Source organism: Aedes albopictus, chromosome 3, assembly GCF_035046485.1.
Source record: "Aedes albopictus strain Foshan chromosome 3, AalbF5, whole genome shotgun sequence".
Classification (NCBI taxonomy): Eukaryota; Metazoa; Arthropoda; class Insecta; order Diptera; family Culicidae; genus Aedes; species Aedes albopictus.
The window spans coordinates 9,647,602-9,673,643 of record NC_085138.1 but is presented as its reverse complement, the minus strand read 5'-3'; the positions used below and the strand labels follow the sequence as shown (position 1 = coordinate 9,673,643).

Here is a 26,042-nt window from a genome sequence, read left to right as displayed (position 1 = left end):
AGGAAGCAAAATGGAACGAGCTCACCAAGTTATCAAATAAAAATCAAATCATCGCTTTTCATCACTAGATTAACATACGCACCACACCGAGCAATCACTCGTTCTGTTGTGAAGAAGCGTTAACAAATCCTTGTAGTCTTCTTCTTTTTCTTGACGTAACGTTTCAACTGGGACAAAGCCTGCTTCTCAACAGGTCTTGCTGAATACCCTCGCTTTCAATGCTCTGGCTATATGGAAGGCACTTGTAAAACTCGTAATACAACGGATTATTAAACATTCGTGAGGTGAACGATCAATCATAGCCTAAAAATCCAAGTGTTGAACTCCTAAAAAAGTATGTTATTTGAACTGCAAAGTTGATCAAATCAGTGTTTGAACATTTGGATTATTAAAACGGAAACATTAACTGAATGAGAGCAATAGAGCACTCCAATGTTGATTGACTAAATTGATTGACCCAGATGCAAAAGACAAAGCGAGAATCTCCCTCATAATGCAATAAAAATTAAGTTTTCTTCAATTTAAGAAAAACACACACAGTTTTTTTTATTCTACCCTAAGTGCACCCATTTCAATTGGAACCGTAATCAGATTGTTTTTATCTGCTTATCACCAATTATATCAATCCGCTCCAAATCGTTGGCTGTCGATCGGCCATCATCATCTGTGGTAACACCTGCCCAATCGCTTCACTCTCTCTCTCTCTCTACCTACCTACCTGTAGTGTGGTGGGAACAGATAATCCGATTGTCGGTCAAACCATAGCAAATTTCCATTGACGTAATCTTTGGCTGCTGATGCTTTTACGAAGGCGTTAACTTGCATATACGGTACTGGGTTGGTACCTCTGGGTGGACGTCAGCTGCTGCTCGGTTTGAACTACAGTTTGCAGCTCACGTGTAGGTACTTACTCACTCGACGAGCCGAGAGATGAATAGCTGAAAGCAACGGTTAGGTGACCTTTTCCAACTAAGAAGAAGGATGTTTGGTTGAATTTATGAAACAATCTTTGAACCGATTTTGAGAGTAGGTAAGCTTTAGTTTTTTATCATACCTTAGTTTGAGATGTGGTCAGGGTAAAATAACTTCTGACTATACTTTTTATTGTATTTGTTAGATTTATGATATTTTTCTTTTAAACACTTGTGCTTCTTTGATTACTACAAAAGAAATAGTTTTTCAGCAAAATATTATCCTTTATGAATCGAAGAAACAGTTATTTATTCACAAATTTCTTGAAGAAAGTTATTTTCTTTCTCAAATGTTTTTTCTTCACATTCAAGGCGACAGAAACGTGTTTATTTACGCAATGATGATGCGGCGCTTTCAATTGTTGGTCTTGTTTCTCGTGTGCACATGTTATGTTTGATGAGTTCTTTTAATTTGGCACTTTTCAACTATTTTTTCTTGTTTTACAAAAATAACACTTCTCTATTTGGAGCGGACCTGGTGTGATAATGAGAACACTTGACTGCCACGCTGAGGACCTGGGATCGAATTCCACTCCCGATAAACTCGCAAAATGTGAGTTCTTCCTTCGGATGGGAACTAGCCTAGGGCTAAAAATCTCGTTAAAACAGATAAAAAAACTTCTCTATTTGTTTTTAAATATAAAGCATATCTCTAACAATCTAAATGTCACCATTTGAATAAAATATGATTTTTGAAGGAAAATGTCTGTAACTCTTGAACCAAAAGTGATAACGGTTATCTCTGCGCACGAAACGTCAAGTTTTTAAATGCTTCATAAGTGTTTCTGGGGTGACTTTAATAAAAAATCGAAACTGAACAAGCCACAGTCAAAAAACTAATGTTTATCAAACCATCCTAAGTAAATTAGGAAAAAAATGCTCTAGATCGGTCAATTTTAATGTTACATAAAATCTGCATTCAGCAAACTTGCTCAAAACTGATAGATCTACAACTTTGCAGAAAAATGTTCACAGTTCTTCCTGCAAATAAAAAAGTGTATTTCCATTTTTTTTATCTTTACTCGTAAATCTGGGTCCTGGACCACTGTGGAATGTCAGAAAGATGCTTCACGTTATCGTGACATATTGATTTGTGAGAACAGATGCCAAAGTAACACACAAACATTGGATGACTCTGTAATTGAGAAAAATACGGCTTGCATGAAAACAACATGGGACAGATATGCTCATCAGGCCAGCATAGTTTCCGCAGGTTTTTTTTTTTTGTAGCACTTACAGTAGCATTTCTCTGAAGTTTCCTTAGAAACACATTTCTGGTCAGCATTCGATAACACTCGTTGAGGAAAAAGCATGAGCTTCCATGAATTACCATGCATAAATCTCGGATACTTATTCAAAACGACGTATCAACATAGGATTTGCGTGTATTATACGTCGTTTTGAAAAAGTATCCGAGAAATGTTTCCTGATGGAAAATTCGGCATTAACATTGCTACACTGATAAAATACTTTCGTAAACGCTCAACGAATATGCTTCGTAAAACCAGTTTTCGTAAATTGAAAGCAATTTGCGTAAAATGTACGGTCCATTCGTACCACCACGCTGAAACAGTACAAATGGAGTTGTATCATGTACGAAATCACGAATCCGACAGACGCCACGCTTGCTCATTCGTAGATTTTAGCTCCCGCTTTGTAAAATGAAACAAAACAAACAAATGTCAAATGTTTTTTACTAACCATGCGTAGAAAGAAAATTTTGCTTCGTAGAATGCAACAAAGCTTTGCAGTCATCACTGATGTTTGAGTGGAGCGCAGAGACAACAAAGCAACCTGTTTTCATGTTCATATGACGGTGCGTGTGCGAGAAGAGGAAAGGGAGCATGCTCTCAGTTGGAAGTAAAGTTATTTATAAATTGAATCAGAGTAGAAAGCGTTCTGGTTTTTTCCGAACGGTTTCAACAAGCGCCTACAGATGGATGTCTAGCACTGGTAGGTATCAATCAGAAGATACGTGTTCGGAGCCTGTGCTGATATACGCGTGCTATTTTTTGTTTTTAACATGATTTATGTCGGTCCGACATAAAAAGAGACAGAAAAAATTTGTGTTATTGTGTCGGAGTGATCTTTTTTACGAAACGAACTCAGGCACACTACGAATCGTTTCGTTGCAGAAAACAACGAATGGCATTCGTAAACCGGACGAGCGATTTCGTACAATGCAACAAAACATTTTTTCAGTGTAAATGTTCTTGCTTTTCCTTTTCTTCCTTTATACTAAACTGTATCCTAACTATATCTTCTATCCTACCCTATACCTATCCTACCCTATCGATATACTACATTCTATCCCACTGATTACCATAGGGGCTGTTCATAAACCACGTAGACCTTTTGGGGGGACGGGGGGGGGGTTTGGCCAAAGTGTACGCTCCATACAAATTTTCAAATTTATGTATGAACAATAGTCTACGAAGGTGGTGGGGGAGGGGGGGGGGTCTGAGATGACCAAATTTTGGTCTACGTGGTTTATGAACAGCCCCATACCTCTTTTGCATACCTTTTATCAATCCAAAACTCATCCCCAACCTCTACTCTAGAATCTTACCTAACTCCTATCCAATGCTCCACTCTACCATTTATCCTAACCTCTAGCCTCTACAGTAAACACTACCCTACTCTCTGCAATTATCGTAGCCATATCATCTATTCTAACCATATTGTGAACCTCGTGATGCTTCAAAAATTCCACCGGAAATTCGTTCGAAAAATTGATATTTTTATAGAAGGTTTGTCTATATTTTTCTACAAGCTTGGTCTACAATAAAATAGAACAAAAATCGTTAGTCATTTTCTCCCACATTCATCCTATTGTACAATAGCCGCTCACTATCCGCATGGCATTCGCATCAGCCTGTCCGTACAGCAAAGTTGAACTCGATTCCTCTTTGCTTTCAATGCCGTCGGCCAAGCCGAACCTGCAATGAACATTCGTGCTTAGAATTGGTTATTGGCTTTTTTGAAATTCAATCGGTCATCGATCATTACGCCGAGATCCTTCGAGTCCCAATTTGAGGCTATGACATGTTCCCCGACTATGATTGCAACCTGCTGGACCACTTTGCAGTTACTGATCAGGACCAGCTCCGTTTGGTGACAAAGGACAATTTCTCTCCCTGCATCCAGTTCTCAACCGCGTCTAGCGCTTCCGTAGCAGATATCACTGCTGCTTCTTAGGATTTTCAAACTACCTGCAACGTGATATCCCCCACCCCCTTGTTCATTGCGTTCCACAATGTCGGACCTAGGATGACGTGGGACGTCCACACTTATCGGATCATTCTTCTATCCTGAACTTTTATTGGAGCATAGTTAGGTCCTCCAGCCTCAAATTTGACGCAAGATCTTCTCTTCTGAGGGCTTCAACGAAAAAGCTCTTTGTACGTCTTACACATGCGCTCATGAGGTCGCCTTCCTCTGTGACTGTTCTGCAATACTGTACCGGACCTACTGGTGGTCGCTATGAGTGTATTCGTCACATGCTCTCCAGTCTACGCTTCACGCTAACAAAGGACTGCAGAAGGTGTTGTAGATAAACGATTCTCGACCACTTGTTCAGTAGATTCTTTGTTAGCCAAGTCTACGTCGAGCTTAGCAAGTGCTTTTAGAATACGTCCTTTCGGGTTGGTGAGGCATTCAATTTTAAGACCTTAAGACCGGAAATCTAGAGCCTTCCAACGCGTGTCTATTGCGATCTTTGTTATGACCTTTTTTTACCACACCGTCTACACAGCCTGCTTGTGTTGATTCTTTTGCAGTTGCATGACTTCGGTACACATGGCTTTCCCCTGCACCTCCTCACTAAATACTTTCTGATCTTGAGCGATTCCAAGCAACAGCATCAAAATTAAGGAAAATTTTTAATTCATGATTTTCTATTGAACTGAAACTTTGCACAGTTTTTCAGTTCCATCTAAATCGCCATTTTTCGATATCAAATTTTTATTTAGAGCCACGACTAACTTTTCAAAAGGGTGTATGTGAAAATGGTTCAAAAATATTCAAAAATATGCACAGCAAAAACGGATTGTTCGATTGTTATGAATTTTTCAGCAAAGTTAGATAGCTAAATGGTGATTTCTAAGAAAATATACACTGTGAAAAAAAATCTATTTTATCATTGAAAAACATCATTTTTGTCACAAAAACTCAAATATCTCAAAACCCTATCTTTTTACCAACTTGAATTTTTTAGGGAAAACGGTCCATTGTATTAGCAATCTACCATAAAAATTTGGTGATGGTAAACTAATAAACAAAAAAGTTATAACATTTCAAAAATTTCACAATTTTTACATTTAGTAAAAAAAATTTTTCTGTGTAAATTATTTCGGCCGGGAATCGCGATTTGATGCTGATTTTATTGTTCAGCAAAGTTAGATTACTAAATGGCGATTCCTAAGAAAATATACACTGTGAAAAAAATCTTTTTTAACATTAAAAAATATCATTTTTGTCACAAAAACTCAAATATCTCAAAACCCTATCTTTTTACCAACGTAATTTTTTAGAGAAAACGGTCCATTGTATTAGCAATCTACCATGAAAATAAACAAAAAAATTGTGACAATTCAAACATTTCACAATTTTCACATTTAGTAATAATTTTTTTTGGTGTAAATTATTTCGGCCGGAAATTGAAGTTTGATGCTGATTTTATTGTTAATGGCCTTGCGTGAGTAAAACAAGTTGTTTTTATTATATATTATATATACATATAATATACTATGTACCGTAATGTTCCGATTTTATCACGCCCTCCGCGCATTAGTCGTTTATTCATTAATTTGCTGTTACATTTGAGGACAAGTGTTTTCCCTCTTCTTCAAGATGAATGTTGAAAGCGTGTTTTGCAACGTTAAAAATATTGAAATGGGTATAGATGTTGAAGAATATTACAGGGCATTTTTGAAAAGGGGCGTAATTAAATTGTTTAAACAGATGTCGCTGATGGCAATTTCTCAGTTGTTGTCGTTTTCGAACTTCCTGCGCCCTGCTTTACCGATGATATACGGATGGCTCGTTTGTCCAATTCTAGACGGCAGGACGTGCAAATGCGTAATTTTGTACACAATGTGGACATTTGGGCATAACCAGTCTCTTTCAGTTTATCTATGGTGCTTTCGGTGAGATTTCGTAACTCTTTTGAACATTTTTTTTCATCAAACGGTCTACAAGAGAGCGTTGAGTTGAAGACCTTTGAGAAAGCGACTGTTCATCTTGTTCGTTAGATTATAATAAACAAAATCACTTATTAATTTTAACTTACTTGTTTGGTGTTGGTGGCTGAAGAAAAAAAAATACTATACAATTTTTAATATTCATAGCGGTAGTATTTTTTTGTTTTTTTCGTGAGCATTGTCAGGTATGTATACAGACAAACAAACGTAACACTGGCGAAATTTTCATTGACCACGCCTTCAACGATCATTTTGAATCTTGGTTGTGGCTTTCATAACAAGAAGAGCGCCCATCGTTTTTCTTTGCGTTTGACGTTTCACACTAGCGCCTTCTGATGACGATATTGCACAACGCAGTGTTTCGTGAAACATTTCCACCAGGTGGTGATAGTGTGAACTGGGCGATGAATTTTCACTAAAATTGTTCTAGGCGTTTCGTCTGTTTGTCTGTGGTATGTACCTCTTATGCATTTGTTGTTGTTGAAGTTACTCGCATTCTTCCGATCATAAAGTCTGTTCTCTACACACTTAATTTTGATTACCGAGTTCGGTAATTTTTTGACGAGATTAAAACTGCTGAGCACCGAACTCGTTCAGCAAAAATGCATTGTTTACCTTTTCCATACGATTTTGACAGTTGTTTTACTGAGCCTCAGTAAAATCGATTACCGAAACTACCGAGATCGTACTGCTGTTATAATCTCGTCAAAAAAGTACCGAACAGGCAATTCAGAAATAAGTGTGTAAGAGGGATTTTTTTTGCGGATAAACTAGACGTATACGCGTATAAAAAACTTTTATTATACAGCTTTTGTCTTAAAAATAAATTCAATTCCATTTTTCTTATAATCAACAGCTTTTCAACACTATCAAGGGATTTTTTCACCAGTCACGTACAATAAAAAGTATGACAATCTCAATATTTTTGATCACAACACTGGATCGCGTCTAAGTTTCAAATAGATACTATAGTAATTACGAATAATCAAACTAAAGTATCATGAAAACAACTTGTTTAATTCAGGCGGTAGCCTTTACAATAAAATCAGCATCAAAATATAATTCTCGAAATAATTTACACAGAAAAAAAATTTTTTTTGTTACTAAATGTAAAAATTGTGAAATGTTTGAAATGTCATAACTTTTTTGTTTATCAGTTTACCATCACCAAAATTTTATGGTAGATAGCTGATATAATGGGCCATTTCCCCTAAAAAATTGAAGTTGGTAAAAAGATAGGGTTTTGAGATATTTGAGTTTTTGTGACAAATATCATATTTTTTCAAAGTAGAAAAAGAAATTTTTTACAGTGTATATTTTCTAAGGAATCATCATTTAGTTATCTAACTTTGCTGAAAAATTTATAACAATCGAACAATCCGTTTTTGCTGTACAGCTTTTAGAATATTTTAGAACTATTTTCGCATACACCCTTTTGAAAAGTTAGTCGTGAGTGAATATGAAGGTTTAATATCAAAAAATGGCGATTTAGATGAAATTGAAAAACTGTGCAAAGTTTCAGATATTTTTGAAATGGTCGCTCAGGATCGACTGACATGACTCCGTGGAATTCCTCTCTTCTAATAGTCGTCGAGCTTCCCTTCGCCATGGTACCTCAACCGGGAGCTGTTTCGGATTCCGACTGTCGCACCCTTGGTGACGATTTCAATCGCCGCCAACTCAATTTTAGCGACTTCCAACCTATATATTATTTGCTTGCTACATGGTCTTGTTCGAGCTGATGTTCTTATGCACCTTATGCCTCTTTCCAACGAGCTCACCGAGCTCGTCCGCTATAGTTTTCGCAGCTTCCACCTTCGACTTCTTTTGCATATGCTTTGCAACTGCCGTTGATTTTACTTCTCACTGAGCTCTTGCTCGCGTAGCTGCTGGTCACTCTGCTTCTTCTCTTGCTTCTGCTGTTCGTGCAGTCATTATTCCATCTTCTGTTGCTCCAGCTGCTGAAGTTGCATCTTTTAGTTGTGGATTGCCGTCGTCAGACTGTTTCTTTACCGTTGATGTAGTTTGCGTCTTCTGCCATGCTTTGAGAGTTCCCCCGTACAAGCTACTATCTTCACTTGACGCAAGCATTCGTCAATTGATTTCATGGATATCTGTTGTGCAGGGAGGCCATCATGGTTCTTCATGGGATACCGTAATCAGAGCTGGTAGACGCTTGTCAGTTACACAAGTTTACAAAATAAAACGAAAGTCGTGAACTTCTATCAACGACCGAAGTTTATGATGCATAATTACGTGCTTATTTCGAAATCGTGCTTCAAAAAATTTTAAGTAGAACAGTTTTTGAGTTTTAACTTAAAATCGACTTCTACAGGTTTTAAAAATATGGAATTTACTAAAATTCAAATATTTTGCGATACAGTCGACCAATTTTCAATCTTTTTGCGTTAATAAAAAGCTGATTATAATATGTTCCGATCATATGAACACTTTTTTGGTGTCAGTTTAATGGAAGTCGAGATATTGGTGGGTGTATGGGACGATCTCCTTAAATTTTGACGAAATTTTCAAAAAATAATGAAGATTGGTATTTTTTTTCAATTACAAAAACACAATTGAAAAAACCTTCCTCAACGTACATTTGAGTCATTAGATGTTAGCCAGTTACAGCAAAAAAATCAGCTCAATCGGAGCATTGGTTACAGAAATAGAGATGTATGAAGGGAGCAACTTTGCTTAGAAATAGAGCAAAAATCGATTTCAAATCGACAGCCTTGTATGGAAAGTCGAAAATTTTTCCGCTCTACTGTAATTTTTTTCTTTCACGTTTTCGAACTCAGGGCATGATTCTACACTAAAAATGATCATCAGCTTACCAAGTTCAAAAATGCTGTAAACTAGTGTTATCTTCAATTGAGCCTTCCCGCCACCAGCTAAGATGGCGAGTTTTGAACGTACTAGGAGGCCTACCATGATTTTAACGGCACGAAGGCAAACCCTCTTGGTTTGCTATCGTATCGTTGAAACAAGTTTCTAGCTCCCAGCCATCGAGGCTGTGTGTATGTGTGTGAACAACAATTGTAGAATGAGCATGACAAAACTATTTCAGATTGGGGATTCTTATAGAAATTTCTCTAACTACTTCAGGAATATTTTTTCAATGATCAATCTGATTCCTCTGGGTGTTTCTCCAGGAATTCCTGTAGGAACTTCTTAAAGGATACCTCCAGGATTCACACATTGAGTTTACTGGACCCATTTTCTATTTTTTTTTAGTTTTTGGTCGGAGCAATATATTCAAAATCGGGTTTCGTACACATTGGTTTCTGCAAAAACTAAAAACATTTACTACCAGCAAAAAAATCAGGAGATGCCTTGATCCATACTCTACATGTGTACGATAACAGGTTTTGAAAATATTGCTTCGTTATTCAAAGAAAAAAAAATAAAAATAAAAAAAGAATGAGGAAATGCATCCAGTTTAAACTAAAACAAGGTTGATAGACTTATGGTCATCAATCCATATGGCCATCATCCAATATAAGGATTCTTTCATATTTGAACTTAATTTTGAGTTCTTTTTCATCTCCCTTTTCTTGCGCTATTTCTAATGTTGTCAGAGTGAAGAGCGAAACAGCTAACTTTTGCAGCTCGAGGGCGTTAACTGAAAATTGAGGTTCTCAATTTGAGTTAATCAAGCCTGTTCGAACTTTCAGTTGAACGAAAAAAAAAACTTACTTTCAGAGGCTTTCAAGGAAACTCGATGGGGTACTAAGAGATCTCAAGGTCGTTTCAAAAAGGTGTCATAGGGTCCCAATGGCGCTTCAGGGGGTCTCAAGAGGCTGCGAGGAGGCCTCAGGAATGTTAAACAGGAGGTGCAAGGGATGTTCCAGAGAATCTTAGGTGCGTTTAAATGGGGGTGCCGTAAAAGTTTCACAGGGTCATGGGGTACGAGGAGATTTCGATGGCGTTTCAAGGAGTTCCATGAGGTTCCAAGGGGCACCATGTGGTCTCAAAGATGTATAAATGGTGTCAGGATAGTCTAGTGGGATTTTAAGAGGTTCCATGGTGCTCCATGGTAGATGGGGGTCTCAGTGGACCTTAGCGGGTCTTGAGGAGTTTCCAGGGAGCTCAGGGACGCTTCAAAGAGTCTCAGGAGGTTCCATGGAAATTCCACAGGTTCTCAGGGCAGTTTCAGGGGCTTTCAGGGGGTACCAGGACGTAGGGTCCCTGGACATTTCAGGAGAGTGTCAACGGGGTCTCAAGGGGTTTCAAGGGTACCAGCAGGTCTCAAAAGTGCTTCTGGGTATTTCAGGGGGTTACAGGGGCCTCTGGAACACTTCTGGTGGTTTCAGGAAGAGTTGCAGGATATGCCAGAGGCGTCTCAGGTGATTCCAGGAGAGTTTCAGAGGGTCTCATGAGCCTTTCAAGGAGTTTAATCAGGAGGTCTAAGGGATGCTCCAAGGAGTCTTAACCTGGGTCTTAACCGTAGTGTGGCTAGCAGAAAAAACACCCGTAGAATGCCGGCAGGGTACCCATGAAACTGAAATGATCAATGATCATATCATTGTCAATTTTCCACCGATCTCAAATTTTTCGGCACATTCAACTCACAAACTCTTCATCTATCGAGATAATATTTGATGTGACCACCGTGGGTGGCGGTAGATCTCACCCGGAAAGTCTCAACCCTTAGGGGCTGTCCATAAACCACGTGGTAATTTTTTTGGGACTTTTCAAACCCCCGCGGGGGGGGGGGGGGGGGTGCGCGTGGTCATTAGTCCATACAAAATTTTTAATTTGTCCATACAAAATGGTCATTGACCCCCCCCCCCCCCCCCCCCTATGACCACGTGGTTTATGGACAGCCCCTTACGTAGTTATTGAACTTTCCATGTTTTTGACTATTATTGTCTTAACTGGCTATGACTTAAAAATGGTCTGAGTTACCGAAGTTTTTTACCCTTATTCGAAAGATTATTGAATTATCTATCAAATAGCATCTTTCAATCGGTTGGTTTAGTTAATCAACTAAGTTTTCTAGAGCAAAATAGCTCAAAAGTAGTTTGTTTTATATTGTTTTTGTCAATTATCTTTGAAAACGCGTAATAAAATAAAATTATTTCTTAGGCAAAGTTGTAGCCCCTGTTCTACTCTACAATTTGTTTCCTAATTTCCAGCTCTTATTATTTTCTTGCAATTTTGATTGAAATGTGTGGCAGAGTACGCAAAAATGTGCTTACCTTGACAGTTGCAAATGTATGAGCTTAAATGCGATGTTTAAATCAAAATTCCAAGAAAACGTTAAGAGATAGAAGTTTGATGTCAAAGAACGAATTGTAGAGTAAAACAGAGGTCACAACTTTGCCAAAGGAAGAATTTTAAGTTATTTCGCATTTTTCAAAGATAATCGACAAAAACAAATTGAAACACACTACTTTTGAGCTATTTGCTCTAGAAAACTAAGCCAATCGATTCAAAGATGCCATTTGATAGAAAATTTAATAGTTTTTCGAGTAAGGGTAAAAAAACTGCGATAAGTTCGACCATTTTCGAGTTATAGCCAGTTAAGGCAATAATACTCAAAAACATGGAAAGTTCAATAACTACGCAACGGTTGAGATTTGAATATATTTGAATATATGAACAATTTTTTTCATCATTTATGGTCCTCTATCACCCTTTAAAAAGTTTGCACTCAGGAACCTAACACCCAGTGTATATTCACAAGTTCTTAGATCTAGCAGAGTTTGAACTTCCTACTTTCAAAAATCCGAGCAATAATCATTAAAATATCGAGATTTGAAATCGAAAAAGGTACCCGGTACCCCCTGCCGACCACATAAGGGTTGAGGGGGATTCCAGGGGCCCTCAGGGACGCTTTAAATGATCTTAGGGATATCCAGTGGTGTTCCTGAGGAACTCATAGGGCGTTTCGGGGAGTTGCAGGGACTGCTAGGTGATTTTCAAGGGGCGTTTCAAGGGGTCCATGAGGGTTTCAGGAAGCACCATGAGGTATCTGGATTGTTTCAGGGGGTTACAGGGGCGTTTCGGGGAGTCTCAGGGAGGAGGTTCCAGGGAGCCTTTGAGACGCTCCAAAAGGGTTTCAGATGGTACCCGTAGATCCTGATACCTCATAGTACCCTTTTGAAATGCTCCTGATATTTCCTGGTATGTCCCTAAAACCCCTTGGGCCTCCATGAAACTCCCCTGAGATCTCCTTGTACCCTCTTGAAACCTGATCAGACTCCCTTGAACGCCTTTGAAAGCCGCTTAAACGCTTCTGAGACCTCCCTCAGAAACCCGCTCGGGCCACCAGAAACGCCCTTGAGATCTCCTTGAAACACCCCTGAGATCACTGGGAACCCTTGAAACTCCCTGAAGTGCTCTTGAGACCTTCTGAAACTCCCTGGGAACGTCCTAAGACCCTCTCGCCTCTTGAACGCCCCTGAAACCACCGAAGACCCCCTTGAAAGCCTCTGAAACCCACCTAAAATGCCCCCAGGCCCGGATTAAGGATTGTGGGGGCCCGGGGCCATATGTGGAGGGGGATGTGGAGGCCCCTCGGAGGTAAAAATGCCATGAGCAAATAAGCTTTTCTTTGTTTTTGTTAATGTTTACCAAGCAAAAAGGTTTTTATGGGGGCCCCTAAAATGTGGGGATACCTTCTATAAATTTCAACAGATTCGTCATTCAATGTCCCTTTACCTCAAGGGATAACTAAAACTCAAGGTGATCTGACGCATTTCACACCAATCCCCCTCTCATCACATTACTTATTCACTCGCGTATTCGATTCACAAAAATGCCATTCTCCTAACCTTTCTTTATTTCTTTCTCTCTCCCCAGAAATCTCCTTACAGGCAATAATCGTATGTGATGGCCAAACAACATCGCCGATCCGATTGATGGACCGATGCAAATTCGGTTTTCTGGTAGAAGAGTGTGTGATTCGTCGTCGTCGTTCGTTCGTTCGTTCCTTTTCTCGGTGCGAGCACCTGTCCGTGGCAGCAGGAAGGTGCTCCGGTCCAGTAGTGTACACATTGTTCGCCGTGTCGTTCGCGTGTTCAAGCCTAATCCGCGTCGAGAGCTGCTCCGGTCTGGCGGGTCCGGCTCGATTCGAGTGTTGAGTTTTTCCGAAAATAATGTGTGTTTGATCTCGAAGTGTTGTTGCATGTTTGAAATTTCAGATTGGAAGCCGCTTCCAGTCAGTGTGTGATCAGTGAAGAGAAGATTGAGGAAGAAGCACAATCCCGACGAGAAGAAACGAGTGAATGATTTGAATATTCAAATTGAATGTTTGCATTTTTCCGTCTTTGCAACGCCTGATCAAAGAAAGTGAAAATAACAGACGTCGAGTATCATCATCCATCGGTATCACCCTCGCCATCGGTGGAACCGTACCAGAAAGTGAAAACAACACCAACAGTTCGAGAAGAATTCCAACCATGAATCGACTCCGAGTGTTCAACTTTATGCTGTTTGCATTCTGCTTTTTATGTAAGTCCGCCTTATCATATCAATCCAATTGTGACGTTTTCCTACTTTGCTGTTTGTTAGCTCTTTTTCATTTCCTTTGCTTTCCTATGTATTTTTCATCGTCTCCAACGTATTTTCCATTCATATCTTACATTTGCTTCGAGCTGTCTACCGGACGTCTACTAACAGTTCCATTCACTTTCGTATTCACTATTTATCCATTCCACCCACCTTCCGAAAGATGCATGCACAGTACCTATACTACAGCACACCCACCCACACGCTTCATCAGTCATTGCCATCGCGCGTAATCTGCACGCTTCTGCCTCGGAGCAGCTAAGGGGCCGTTCATAAACCACGTAGACTTTTTGGGGGGAGGGGGGGTCTGGCCAAAGTCTACGCTCCATACAAATTTCAAAATTTTTGTATGGACAAAAGTCTACGAGGGGGGAGGGGGGGGGGGGTCTGAAATGGCCAAATTTTGGTCTACGTGGTTTATGAACAGCCCCTAACCAACCAGTCAACCACATTGCATTGCACAGCTAGTCAGTGCGGTAATCGAAATCGGAAAAAGCCATAACACTGACAAACGCCACCACTGGCTGCCGTTGCTGCTGCGTAGTGATAGTAGATTATTAAAACTAGTTTCCCATGCTTTACCCTTCAAGCTGCCGCTCTTTATTTGCTTTTATGCACTTTATGGATGAATAAATTTCTAATGAATATGAATGCTACTGACTGCGCTGCTATCCGACTGGCTGGGTCGTCGTCGTTTTGCACAGGTCACTAACTAACTACAAAGTGCATGCATATTTTTTTCACCATTGATATGCTTGATTTGAGGGTAGCTTTGCAAACTTCGGAAAACATACAGTCAATGGCAGGGCTCGGCTGTAAATAGAGAGTGCTAATCAAGAGATATGCACAACTATCATTTTGTTTGGTTTACATGCGCTATTTGGTGTGATATGCGCTCGCTTTCCATTATTATTTGCATGTTTATTTATCTATTTGCTTTTTAAAGTTAACAACCTAACTTTTAAATCTGATTGCTTGTTGAAACAAATTAGGTGGTATCGACGTTTTTAATCGATAGAAGAGTTATGGTCGTTAGTTGGTTAGTATTGCATGTAGTGTAATTCAATATGACGAAAAATTTGCATTTTCGGTTTTTACTGCTTTTTAATGACTTCATGGAAAAAATCACTGATAGAAAATTGATGTTAACTTCTGTATCTATATTAACCCTCCTTTGGCATTGGGGTCATTTTTGACCCAAACGTACACTACGTCAGCGAGCTGCTGCCAACGTAATGCAAAAGGAAGGTTAATTTAACTAATGCAATAGATCCCGTAGCATCTAACCACCCTTACAATTTAAGCATGCTAAGTTTTCAAAACTAGTTTATTATCATAAGATAAAATACAACTCCAATATCATATGAAATCCAACTACTTTTTTTATCTGTATTAACGAGATTTTTAGCCCTTGGCTAGTTCATCTCGGGACCCACGCTTTACTTCCCTTCCAAAGGAAAAACTCACAATTTGTGAGTTTGTCGGGAGTGGGATTCGATCCCAGGTCCTCGGCGTGACAGTCAGGTGTTTTAACCATCACACCAGGATCGCTCCACGTCCAACTACTAAGTAACTTCATTTACATTAGGGCACCCTGTGAACAGTAAAAATCGACTGAGATAAGATAAAATGCATTCTTGGAAATAATACCAACCACCTCTGAAATATTTTATTTTGGATTCTTCTGCTGATGTTGAATCGCTCAATTTCATAAGTAAAATTCAATCCCTTTTAATCGAATTGAAATATGTAAAATCGGTCAACTGGTGCAGAAGTTATGATATTTTAATATACCTTACCTTACCGATCATGCTAAGGCCGGGGTGGCCTCTGCTGTACATAGTAGCCGTCTCCATTCCACTCGATCCATGGCTGTCTGTCTCCAGTTCCACACTCTGCTCTGTGTAGGGTGCGCAGATCGTCCTCCACTTGGTCGATCCACCTAGCACGCTGCGCTCCACGTCGTCTTGTACCGGTCGGATGACTCTCGAGAACCATTTTAGTCGGGTTGCTATCCGATATCCTGATGACGTGATCCACCCACCGTAGCCTCCCTATTTTAGTGGATGGTTGGTTCTCTTAGCAGCTGATGCAGCTCGTGGTTCATTCGCCTTCTCCAAGTCCCTCTTCCATCTGCACTCCGCCGTAGATGGTACGCAACACCTTCCGTTCGAAAACTCCAAGGGCGCGTTGGTCCTCTGCACGTAGGGTCCATGTTTCGTGCCCATAGAGGACGACCGGTCTAATCAACGTTTGGTAGATGGTTAACTTCGTGTTACGGCGAACTTTATTCGATCGTAGAGTTCTGCGGAGTCCAAAGTAAGCACGATTTCCTGTCGTTGTCGGCGGTAACCAGTGAGCCCAAGTACACGAATTCTTCAACCGCCTCGATTTCATCACCGTCGATAGAAATTCGGGTTGGCGGGCACGGTGATTCCTCCCTGGAGCCCTTTGCCATCATGTACTTTGTCTTCGACACATTAATGACTAGTCTGATTTGCCTGGCTTCTCTCTTTAGTCGGATGAACGTTTCCGCCATCGTCTCAAATTTACGAGCAATAATATCAAATCATCAGCGAAACCAAGCAGCTGAACGAACTTCGTGAAAATCGTTCCACTCGTGTTTATCCCCGCTCTCCTTATTACACATTCTAAAGCAATGTTGAACAGCAAGCACGAAAGACCCAAGCAACACACATGTTATATAACAGTAACGGCAGCACAAGTTTTGATTGTATAGAAGTTTATTTGACGTAATTCTAACATAATGTTGAAATAACGTCGAAATAACTTCTATACAACCAAAACTTGCGCTGTCGTAACTCGTATATAACATGTGTGTTGCTTGGGGACTATCACCTTGTCGTAACCCTTTGCGAGATTCGAAGGGAGTCGAGAGTGTCCGTGATACTCGAATTACGCACATCACTCGATCCATCGTCGCCTTGATCAACCGTATCAGTTTATCCGGGAATCCGTATTCGTGCATAATCTGCCATAGCTGTTCTCGATCGATTGTATCATACGCCGATTTGAAATCGATGAACAAGTGATGTGTGGGCACGTTGTATTCGCGGCATTTCTGCAACACCTGGCGGTTGGCGAACATCTGGTCCGTTGTAGCGCGTTCACCCATAAATCCAGCCTGATATTGCCCCACGAACTCTCTTGCAATCGGTGATAGACGGTGGCATAAAATTTGAGAGAGTATCTTGTCGCCCTTTTTGTAGATGGGACACACGATACCTTCCATCCATTCCTCCGGTAATACTTCCTCCTTCCAAATCTTGGTAATCACCAGTGCTTCTCCACCGTAGTTGATCTGCTCCAGCGTATATATATTTTTAATATATGTCTTAATAATTTTTGATTTTTTCTATCTCAAAATTTATTTATTTTTTTATTTATTTCGTCAATCTTTGTAGACTACAAGCTTAATGTATAAATTTACAGATATTGATACTTATATAACATGTTATGTGTGAGCTCGTTTATAGCATATGAGGTTCGTAGCGATTTGAGCTGAAATATGTTACGTGATCTTAAAGAGCGAAATGGAGCATAAAAATTTAAGCTCGCTAATAAATCTTCCGATTGAGTGCGTTGTAAGATAAGATCGTTTATAAAAGCTATACATGCAATTTCCCTTCTTTTCTTAAGAGTTTCTAAAATTGATAAGCAAGCACCGGGACTCATACGCCGGAAGAGGATAGGATGCCCATCCTAGTTTTCTTAGAGCAAAGAGTAACAATTGTTTTTGTACAGATTCAATACAATTTGAATGAACACCTTGATATGGAGACCAAACAACGCTACAATATTCTAGTATTGATCTCACATATGACACATATAGAGTCTTTATTGTGTAAGGATCTTTGAAATGATAGCTGAATCTTTTAATAAAGCCAAGCATACTTTGATATTTATGAATAATTGAGTTGTAATGATCAACAAAAGAAAGCTTAGAGTCCAGTAATACTCCTGTTACGTATAAAACAAACTCTTCACTGGCCGGATAATCACACCCACGGATCATTCGCCGAATAGTATTTCGGACTTGATTCTAAAACGTCGACTTTGCACTTAACCGGTAGTTTATTGATTGCAATAAAACACGATACAAAAAAACGTTACTGTAGCGGACTGTATTTACTTGTTGCCGACGCGGCCGACGTACGGGAGATAACTAAATTAAGCAATCTGTGTTGCTGTTCAACAGCGCGATAGGTGGCACTCAAAAGCCGAGGATCGGGGACTACCTGCACGACTTACACTGCTATCGGTCTGCGGTGCGCAAACTAGAGAAATTTTTATGGGCGATATTCATGCTCATTCTGTTTCTGTTCGACTGGTGAGTCATATATCGGACTACCTATATCTAAACTATTCTGTACGTAACAACTCCTAAATCTCTTACTTTGGTTTGTCTTACCACTTGTTCATTGCCCAGCACGCAGTTGAAATTGGATGGCTCGCGCTTCCTTGTGAAGGATATTATGTAACACTTTTTAACATTTATATCAAGCAGACTTTTTAGACACCAATTATGGAAAACATCAATCTCTCGTTGAAATTCTATTAAATCTGCCTTGTTCAATATTTCCATATATAATTTCATATCGTCAGCATAAATCAGAACTCTTAGTCGTTTTAATATGAGAGTTACATCAATAACAAATAAAATGAAAAGTAGAGGCCCTAAATGTGAGCTATGTGGAACACCAGATGTAGCATTGACGTGATTAGATATCTTTCCTTTAAACTGAACTGACTGTATCCTGTTTGACAAATATGATTCAATCCATGTCAGAAGTTCACTTGAAAATCCCGCGCGCTGTAGTTTGATGTCAACCCTATCGAAAGCTTTGGTAAAATCAGTGTATAAAGCCTCGGCATAGTTTCCACGGTCCATAGCAGCAAAAGGGAAATTCGCGACGTCAAAATTGACACGCTAACAATGAATTATGTAAGTCTGTCCAATTTGAATTAGTGTGCAAAATCTTCAGTGATTTTCAAGGCATTTTAGTTTTCAATCACAAGCTGAACATAGAAAGAATGCAGAGATCGCAGCAAGCCGTAACTGCGTCCGGTCGTGTTTAACAGCGGTCCAGCGGGCTCGCATTTCGAGCATTTATTCTGTAATCGGCTGATGAAAAATTGATTCTGCTTTTGGCGCTACGCCAAGTAATCGCAAGTAAAGAATTAGAAGATAAAATTGAAGCAGTTGAACCTATTTCTTCACCCGGATTAAATAATCGTTCTCTACCCGCGGATTTTGATGCAGTGCTCAACAAAAGATTTTAGAGTAATTTTGAAGCGCGAAATTTTCACGCATTTGATTAAATATAAATGCGGATACCATTAGCCTTAAAATTGTTCAGAATAGTTATGTAGATGTCATGCCTCAAAAAAGTGGGAACGGAATTTTTCAACTCCTCAGAATAAAGTGAAAAGTCGGTGGGAGTGACGTAGCTAAGAAAGTTAACGTCACTCCGTAGTCTTCGGATTACTGGGATGGAACACAGGTATTTACTCTGTGTCTTGGCCCTTACGCCTAGGCTTAAGCGCCTTTACTTGCTCTCGTAAATGAAACAAAATACGTTTTTCTTGAAGAAGGAAGCGGGATGTGAACAGCATCACAAAAGATAGGATAGAAAAAAACACAGCTTGAAACGATCTCACCGATTAATCAGGAAACTTCAATATCCTGGCAATGGTGGCTGGAATTCCTTTGTAGATTCCTTCGAAAAGCTTAATTTCTTCAGAAGCATAGTTTAGTGATTCTTTCAAGAATTCTTCAAGATTTGTGACAAGTTTCTGCTGGGCTTCCTCCGAAAGTTCCTCTAGCGACTATTTAAAACAATGTGATAGGGTTTTTCGTCCACCAGATCTTTTCCACTGAGACATTTTACAAGAAATATTTTTAAGAACTCCTCCAGAAGTATCTCAAGCAGTTCTTCCTGTTTTGGAACACTCTACAATGGTTTATTTTCTCATTTTCACGCTCTTAAATCATAGCTCGTAGGATTAAGGAAATAGGGCAATGGTGTCTTCGGCAAAGTTGACGGGAATGACCAGCGCCATATTTTGACAGCTAGTGTTTTCGGATCAATCCCCCTAAAAGTGAGATACAAAATTGTTTTTTTTTTTAATTGTTGAGGTAGAGGGTAGACGTTTTCGGCAAAGTTGTAGCATTTTTGATTCCAAACAACTTTCCTGAAGACGTCAATGTTGTAATTTTTACATCAATGGAGATAGAGGCCTGTGTTTGAAAGTTTACCCCAAAAACACGATTTTCAGGTAAAACATACGTTTGTTGAATTTTAGATCCATACAATGTTCTGCAAAGTTGTATGAATCAATAAAATACGCAACATTGCCGAGGACATCAAAGCTGTAAGAATTGAACGCGACGAGTTATAGATAAATTAATGATTTTTTTCATTCCCTTTTAGGGATAAATATCTTTCTTGGGGACAAACAGGTGCAGCTGAAGATACCCTTATCAGAGAGTACATCTAAAAAGCTTTCAAATGAGGGTTAGTTTGTTCGTCCACGATCATCTACTGAGGAGATATGACCATAATAAAAAAAATGTCCATACGATTTAACTGCATTCAAATCTACTTTGACAGTAAAATTCATGGCTACTATGACCAAATAATATATAGCCTTCTTTAAGCTAATTTGCGCAACAGTCCTGATTGTTTTAAATGGCAATTATGTTCTAAAAACGTTTTCCACTGCCATTTTATAAGATTTCTACTATTTGGTACAAATCCCATTCATTGAATAAAATATTAAGATTTATGGGGGTTTCATACGCTCTCACAGAGCCAAACAACTCATAAGTTATTCTGGAAAGCGTTTTGAAATTTTCTATGAAGAAAGTCAACACAATAAACTTTTAGATAAGACGAAAGTGGGTTTAGCTAATATTTCATCATAGTAGCCATGATTTTTTTCTGTCAATGTAGATTTGAATGCAATTAAATCGTAGTAAGGACATTTTTAATATGGTCATATCTTCTCAGTAGACGATCGTGGATGGACAAACTAACCCTTATTTGAAAGCTCTTTAGATGTACTTTCTGATAAGGGTAGCTGTACCGTTTTGCTCATAAAAAATATATTTATCCCTAAAAGTCTATGGAAAAAATAAAAAAAATTATCTATAACTCGTCTCATTTAATTCTTACAGCTTTGATGTGTTCGGCAAAGTTGCATATTTTTTTGATATATACAACTTTGCAGAACATTGTATTGTAAAAAATCAACAAATGTATGTTTTAAAGGGTGGTACGGTCAAAATTTGGTCATACATTTTTTTTTCATAACGTCAGACTGCGTACACTAAAACAGCTGAGTTTTGGACCAGTAATGCCACATTATGTGTAGCTTATGCCATAAAATTTTCATCAAAATCCATTAAGTATTGGTTGATATAAAGATAAAACCAACGACCTTTTTAGAATTTTGTGCAAAGGCCCTCCATAGTAAATCTTTGACAATTTAAGATCAGTAGAGCACACTTTTGGTTATAAAATAACTAATACTGCTCCGATTTATATGAAAATTTTACAGTATAATACTGTTATACAAATATGATCTAAGTAAAATTTTGAGCCATTATGTATGAACTAGTTTATTTGTGGACGCAGTAGCGCCCGTGGCAAGTTTTTTTTTCAACATAAACGGTTCATGTGTTATTCACGGCTATAGATATTAAATAAGAAAAGCATTATATTTTTCTACGTTTTGGAGTTTTTTTTGTGAATTCAATGCAGCTTATATTTACATCTGAAAATACTTCGTTGAAGTCACCGGACAGACAAACTGGGCTATCTGTGTTATTTCCAGCAACTGTTGCATTCGTTTGTCTAAGAGTGACAGATTCTTTTCTGCATTAAAAAAATCAAAATTTTCAACGTCTGTTGTCTGTGTTTTTTTTTATAAAATGCTGTGTCTGGTTTAGACAACCTTAGACAGGTTGTCACTGGTTTCGCTTTCTGCATCTGATAGTAAAAAAGCATTAAAGTGTCAAATATTTAAAAAAATCAAAATTTCCAACGTCTATTGTTTGTGATTTTTTGCATCAAATGCTGTGTCTGGTTGTCTATGGCTGTCACTGGTTTTGTTTCCTGCGTCTGACAGTAAAAAAGAATTAAAGTGTCAAATATTTAAAAAAAAATCAAAATTTTCCACGTCTGCTGTCTGTGATTTTATTTTTTCATCGAATGCTGTGTCTGGTTATCTATGGTTGTCACTGGTTTTGTTTTCTGCGTTTGACAGTAAAAAAGAATTGAAGTGTCAAATATTGAAAAAAATCTAACTTTTCAACGTCTGCTGTCTGTGATTTTTTTTCATCGAATGCTATGTCTGCTTGTCTATGGTTGTCGCTGGTTTTGTTTTCTTCATCTGATAGTAAAAAATAATTAGTGTCCAATATTTAACAAAATCAAAATTTCCAACGTCTGTTGTATGTGATTTTTCCATCAAATGCTGTGTCTGGTTATCTACGATTATCACTGGTTTTGTTTTCTGCATCTGACAGTAAAAAGCATTAAAGTGTCAAATATTGAAAAAAAGAAATATTCAACGTCTGTTGCTTGTGATTTTTTCCATCAAATGCTGTGTCTAGTTGTCTATGGTTGTCACTGGTTTTGTTTTCTGCATCTTGCAGTAAAAAAGCATTAAAGGGGCTGTCCATAAACCACGTGGTCATGAGTGGGGGGGGGGGGGGGGGGGGGGTTTGGCCAATGATTATTTTGTATGGACATATAAAAAAATTTGTATGGAAAAATGACCACGCGGGGGGGGGGGTGGGGTTTAAAAGTCCCAAAAAAATGACCACGTGGTTTATGGACAGCCCCAAAGTGTCAAATTAAAAAAAAAACAAAATTTTCAACGTCTGTTGTCAGTGATTTTTTCATCAAATGTTGTGTCTGGTTGTCTATGGTTGTCCTGGTTTTATTTTCTGCATCTGACAGGAAGAGTCAAATATTTAAAAAATCGAAATTTCCAAAAAAAAATTTCATTAAATGCTGTGTCTGGTTGTCTATGGTTGTCACTGGTTTTGTTTTCTGCATCTGACAGTAAATAAGCATTAAAATGTCAAATTTAAAAAAAATCAAAAATTTCAACGTCTGTTGTCTGTGGTTTTTTCATCAAATGCTGTGTCTGGTTGTCTATGGTTGTCACTGGTTTTGTTTTCTGCATCTGACAGTAAATAAGCATTAAAATGTCAAATTTAAAAATAAATCAAAAATTTCAACGTCTGTTGTCTGTGGTTTTTTCATCAAATGCTGTGTCTGGTTGTCTATGGTTGTCACTGGTTTTGTTTGTTTTGTTTTGTTTTCATCATATGTTGTGTCTGGTTGTCTATGGTTGTCCTGGTTTTATTTTCTGCATCTGACAGGAAGAGTCAAATATTTAAAAAATCAAAATTTCCAAAAAAAATTTTCATCAAATGCTGTGTCTGGTTGTCTATGGTTGTCACTGGTTTTGTTTTCTGCATCTGACAGTAAATAAGCATTAAAATGGCAAATTTAAAAAAAATCAAAAATTTCAACGTCTGTTGTCTGTGATTTTTTCCATCAAATGCTGTGTCTGGTTGTCTAAGGTTGTCACTGGTTTTGTTTTCTGCATCTGACAGTAAAAAACATTTTAAAGAGTCAAATATTAAAAAAAAAAAATCAAAATTTTCAACGTCTGTTGTCTGTGACTTTTTCATCGAATGCTGTGTCTGGTTGTCTATGGTTGTCACTGGTTTTGTTCTCTGTCTGCATCTGATACTAAAAAATACATTTGTACATGCATTCTTTATATACAGAAAAAAAAATCATTGAATTCGGTTCAGTATTTCTGGCTCTATAAATAAAACATTAAAAATGTGTTCTTATTTTTGAAGCCTCTTTGTACAAAATTTTAAAATTTCAGATCTCATGATTCAACAATATCTCCGCAAAAACTAAACCGATTTTGATGAAAATTTTATGGCATTAGCTACATAAATCAGCTATTTTGGTGTACGCAGTCCAAAGTTATGAAAAAAATTGTTTGACCAAATTCTGACCGTACCACTTAAAACCGTGTTTTTGGGGTTAACTTTCAAACACAGGCCTCTATATCTGAAAATTACAACATTGATGTCTACAGAAAAGTTGTTTGGAATCAAAAATGCTACAACTTTGCCGAAGACGTCAACCCTTTATCACGACAATCAAAAAAAATGTATCTCACTTTTAGGGGGATTGATCCGAAAACTCTAGCTGTCAAAATATGGCGCTGGTCATTCCCGTCAACTGTACCGAAGACACCATTGCTCGATTTCCTCAATCCTACGAGCTATTAATTATGAGCGTGAAAATTGGAAAATAAACCATTGTGACTCTCCAGGAATCATTTCAGAAATGTATATAGATTTATTCAAGAACTCTTCCAATCTCTTCGTCTGCAGTTTTCAGTGTTAGGATATCTGCAGAAATTATTTCAAGGATTCATCCAGGCGTGGCTTACTTCAGATATTTCTTCAGAAATAGTGTCAATAGTGTCAATCAGAAAACAATTTTTCAAGAGACTTCTCCAGGATTTTTACCTTGAATTCTTCCAAAAGTTTCGAATAAAATTCTCCTATGAAGTTTTCTCAAGAGGTTCTTCCAGATACTTCTTCAAAGATAACTTCAGGTTTTCTTTTCTCATAGAATTCTCCTAAGAAATCCTCCAGAGCCATCTCAAGGAGTTCTTCCAGGTGAACCCCAGAAGTTTCTACATAAATTTCCCGAAGATTACTGTGGAGCGGACCTGGTGTGATGGTTAAAGCAAGTGACTGTCACGCAAAGGACCTGGGATCGAATCCCACTCCCAACAAACTCACGAGATGTGAGTTCTTCCTTCGAAAGGATTCGTAAAGATGTTCTTTCATGATTACTTCAGAAATTGTTCCTAAAAAACAATTTAAGATATACCAAAAAAGTTCAGCTTATTGGACGCAGTGGCTTAATTTCCCCAACAAGGGAGGCAAAAAAAAAAACAATAAGATCTCTGCTATTACTTCTCCAGGATTTCCTTCATAAACTTCAAAAAGACTACTCCGCACTTGTTTAACATATTTTTTTAGATTCGATTTCTATAACTTCGTGCACTTGGAATTTTTCCAGTTCAGAGCTTTTAGTCAGTTATAGTTCGGACGTTTATTTAGTTAGTAACTTGGGTTAACCTCATTACTACCCAAAAAAAGCAAAAAAAAAAACACATTTTAAAAATCTTGAAACAAAAACCAATTTATTTAGCTTATTGTTACGCAACAAATTCTTCACCAAGCTTCTTAATTGCATCAGAGTTATGTCTTGTCTTGGGCATTCCAACCAAAGCGAAACAACCGACGATCTAGACCATCCGTCGAACAAGGACGCGGACAGACGGTGCAACTAAGTCGAAGTTCTGTGTTGTTTTTTTTTTTCTTCTCTCTGCTACCTTGCTCGTTGTCAGACAACCAAATGTGCGATTTCCCAACTCTCAACTAACACGCGGGGCGGGCGAACTAGTACCTACAGACCCGCGGTTCGCAGTTAGTCTTGTCTGTGATCCAATCAACCGTGACCAGATGAGCGTAACTAGCGTGCGCACAGACAAACAGATGTCGAATGTGTTGAACCTAATGCTCGACCGTTTTCATCAAAATGCAAGTTACAGGAACTAACTTCACAAAGTACGAAGTGGAAAACAAAGAGTTCACTGCCAGAATCATGTCGGTATGTCTATGTGAGACATATCCATGGTTTTCAATTGAACCATTTCGCGCTTCGAGGATTCGAGGATACGGTGTCGCTTATTAAGTGTACGCAATATACCTTCGTACAGCCTCGAGCATAAACCGCACAAATTGTTCATGGTATAATGTAGCTAATGTTTAGCAGATCCAAATCGTCGCAAAAAAGTGCACGTAAATCACAGCACTTGAACTTGAAAAACGTTTGCAAATTTGTAGCTCTCTCACTCTTCTTACCATTAGGCTCTAGGGCATTATGTTTCGATCCCAGTACCTATGTCGTACCCCAGAACCTGACGAACGCAAAAGCACGTGCCATTAGCGACGACACATGTAACCTACGCCATGTCAAGAGGGGTCAATCTGGCTCAACCGATGCGATGACGACGATGTTTACCGACACGTCTCAGTAGGTTGGTAAAAAATAAGTTGCCTCACTTTTTTTTGTGTATGTGCGATTCGCAGATAATTGGGTTGCTGCGATCTTGGGGACACTCTTGAACCACGTCCGGAACAAGCTCGACGACGGCTGCTTCGATGCGAGTGTGTGAAACTTCGAGAGGTGACCTCAGCGAGCAGTCT

The 26,042-nt window shown here is 38.6% G+C and overlaps 1 protein-coding gene across 8 annotated transcripts in view; it reads left to right on the top strand.

Annotated features, from left to right (window-relative positions):
- Nucleotides 1-26,042, top strand: part of LOC109425466 (uncharacterized) — a 395,602-nt gene that overhangs the window by 182,722 nt on the left and 186,838 nt on the right. For 4 of the 8 annotated variants that reach the window (XM_062860045.1, XM_062860044.1, XM_029851937.2 and 1 more), the window contains exon 2: nt 13,324-13,633. In XM_062860045.1, the coding sequence (XP_062716029.1) occupies nt 13,582-13,633 (52 nt within the window). In that variant the 5' untranslated portion in view covers nt 13,324-13,581. Of the gene's footprint in view, nt 1-12,982; nt 13,634-26,042 lie in introns of all 8 variants that reach the window. The other 4 variants (XM_062860046.1, XM_062860041.1, XM_062860047.1 and 1 more) reach the window with 2 other exon arrangements.